We start from the raw sequence: 2,500 nt of genomic DNA, 5'->3' as shown, positions 1-2,500 counted from the left end.
CAAGAAGGGCGTATATGATTGAAGGAAATGAGGGGAGAGACAACTTACAAAATATGTTTAATTTGATGCCGTCTTCTCTTGACGACTGAGAGATGAATGGATTCTCCGCCCGGCATGTGAGGTACTTCCCGCTGTCCGTCATTTCAGCCTTGTACTTCAGGATAGAAGTTGTCACGTTGCTGTCTGGGGAGGTCTGAAATCAGTAGAGAGAATATTTTATATAAAAATTCAAAGACTTTTTTTTGGGTTGCTCAAAAAACTCGGATTGTTTGAAAAGTAAATTGGTTATAGAAAAAAGTTGTGGTGTTGCTGTATAGAAATCAGTTTTTATGATTGGTAGAAAAGTGTTTTGAAACTGAAAATAGAATTAGTTGCATTGCTTTCCCGGAATGTTGGTATCATAAGAAAAATGCGCTGTGCAAAAAAAAAAAAAAAAAAAAAAAAAAAATAGGAAAAATTAACCATGTTTAAGATATTGGTTAAATCAAACAGAAATGAAAAAAAAAAAAAAAGAAAATCCCATGGTGTCACTTGCGGTATGTAGTCCGGAGGTAATATGTATGATTATGAATTAATAAAACAGATTATACATTGTGATATAAAACTATAAAATTTTCAGCATAATACGATTATTTTTAGTCAATAAAAAAAGGCTAAAGAAAATATCTAATTATCGGAGTGAATCTAAACTAAGAGACAAAATGGTTTAGGCATTATTTTATGGATGTGAAAGGACTTAGTTTAAAAAAATATATTGAAAACGTCCTCATGCTTTAAATAGAATTTTAGATTGAATAAAGGCGTGAAGTATTAAGAATAGGTAGATATATTTCTGAGTGTTATGTAAGGAACATATGAATAACGAGCCAGCAAATAAGAAAAAATGCACAGGTTTGCATGACCCGAAAAAAACTAGCTACTTAAGTTGTCATGGGTTCTTCGAACATTAGAGAAATGAGTATAAAAGTGAATTACAAAACTAAAAATGTCATTGCGGAGATAAAACGCTTTGTAGCAATGTGCTAAGTAGCTTGTGTTACAAAAACTTCCAAAACATAATTTCCGTGACATTAGAAAATAAAAAAGGGGTTTGATTTTTTTAGGGAACATTTTAAAGTATATAATTGTTGTAGAGAACGACTCAAGATTTGCAATTGAAATACACTTTTCACAAGAAAAGAAACAAAGTGGAATGCAAATTAAAAGATAACTGAAATATTTGTTCACATAGAATGGAGAGGGATTCTGAAATAAGACACAAAACAGAATAATAGAAATTGAATAGCTCAGGGTATTAATGAAACTGTGGATTGTAGATGAATAAAGATACAAGATACCAAAGTATAAAAAATTGATTATGATAATGAAAGGGTACTTTATTTATAGCGTCATCACATACGTTTATTCGAATGCCAAATAGGTAGAAGAATAATATAGCTGAAATTATAAACCATTCAGTGTTCGAGAAATTTGTAATGAAAATATGTAAGAGAATTTGGTTTTTCATGAGTACAAATTATGGAAAACAAAAAGTAAAAAATAACATGTATTCATTATGGTCATTAGTAAACATATATCCATTATTATTATTATTATTATTATTATTATTATTATTATTATTATTATCATTATTATTATTTTTATTATGGTTTAGTTTCTTTAGAGGAGGCTCAGAAAAGATGCAAGGGCCAAGAAATCACTTCCGTATAATTCTCTCTCTCTCTCTCTCTCTCTCTCTCTCTCTCTCTCTCTCTCTCTCTCTCTCTCTCTCTCTCTCTCTCTCTCTCATAAAAATCAATAAGTACATCAATGTATCCATGCTTATGTGTTGTGTGTTTAGTTAATTTTATAAATGAAATTTTGTTGAAATTTTATATCCATAGAGGTTTCATTTGCATTAATTTTCATTCACTTTGTGTATACATGATGATTTCCGTTATATCAAAGTGCATAGGCTGACTATTAATGTAAGAAGATACTCTATACTATACAGTACACACACACTCACAAATATATTTATATGCATATGTTTATATATAAGGGTATATGAGTGTGCGTATATATATATATATATATATATATATATATATATATATATATATATATATATATATATATATATATATATATTTATATATATATACATATATATATATATTTATATATATATATATATATATATATATATATATATATATATATATATGTATGTATACACACATGCATACAAGGTGTGTGCCTAGGTTTATGCCCTGTGTACATTTATAAGATCAGATTACTACCATTCATTGAAATCACAATTCTCCAAGTACTTACCGTCATAACGGCCTCTTTGAGAGCCTGGGTGCCACCCTTCCACCAGCTGATGACGGCAGGCGGTCTGGAACCCCAGGCTTGGCACGTCAGCTCATACTCTGTGCTGGCACTGAGCGAGTTGCTGCTGCTCATGATGCTGACGTTCATTGGTTGAACTGCGAAGGAGAAAGAAGGCGAATTAGGA

General features: G+C 30.4%; 1 protein-coding gene across 2 annotated transcripts in view; it reads right to left on the bottom strand.

Moving 5' to 3' along the window:
- Positions 1–2,500, bottom strand: part of LOC137621669 (protein turtle homolog B-like) — a 782,627-nt gene that overhangs the window by 71,476 nt on the left and 708,651 nt on the right. For both annotated transcript variants that reach the window (XM_068352170.1, XM_068352171.1), the window contains exons 6-7: positions 2,317–2,471; positions 49–193 (exon numbers count right to left, since the gene is read on the bottom strand). In XM_068352170.1, coding sequence (XP_068208271.1) covers positions 49–193; positions 2,317–2,471 — 300 coding nt within the window. The remainder of the gene's footprint in view (positions 1–48; positions 194–2,316; positions 2,472–2,500) is intronic.

The sequence above is a fragment of the Palaemon carinicauda genome, chromosome 28 (assembly GCF_036898095.1).
Source record: "Palaemon carinicauda isolate YSFRI2023 chromosome 28, ASM3689809v2, whole genome shotgun sequence".
Lineage (NCBI taxonomy): Eukaryota > Metazoa > Arthropoda > Malacostraca > Decapoda > Palaemonidae > Palaemon > Palaemon carinicauda.
Note: the sequence above shows the minus strand (reverse complement) of the source record. Positions and strands in the feature narration are given on the sequence as shown.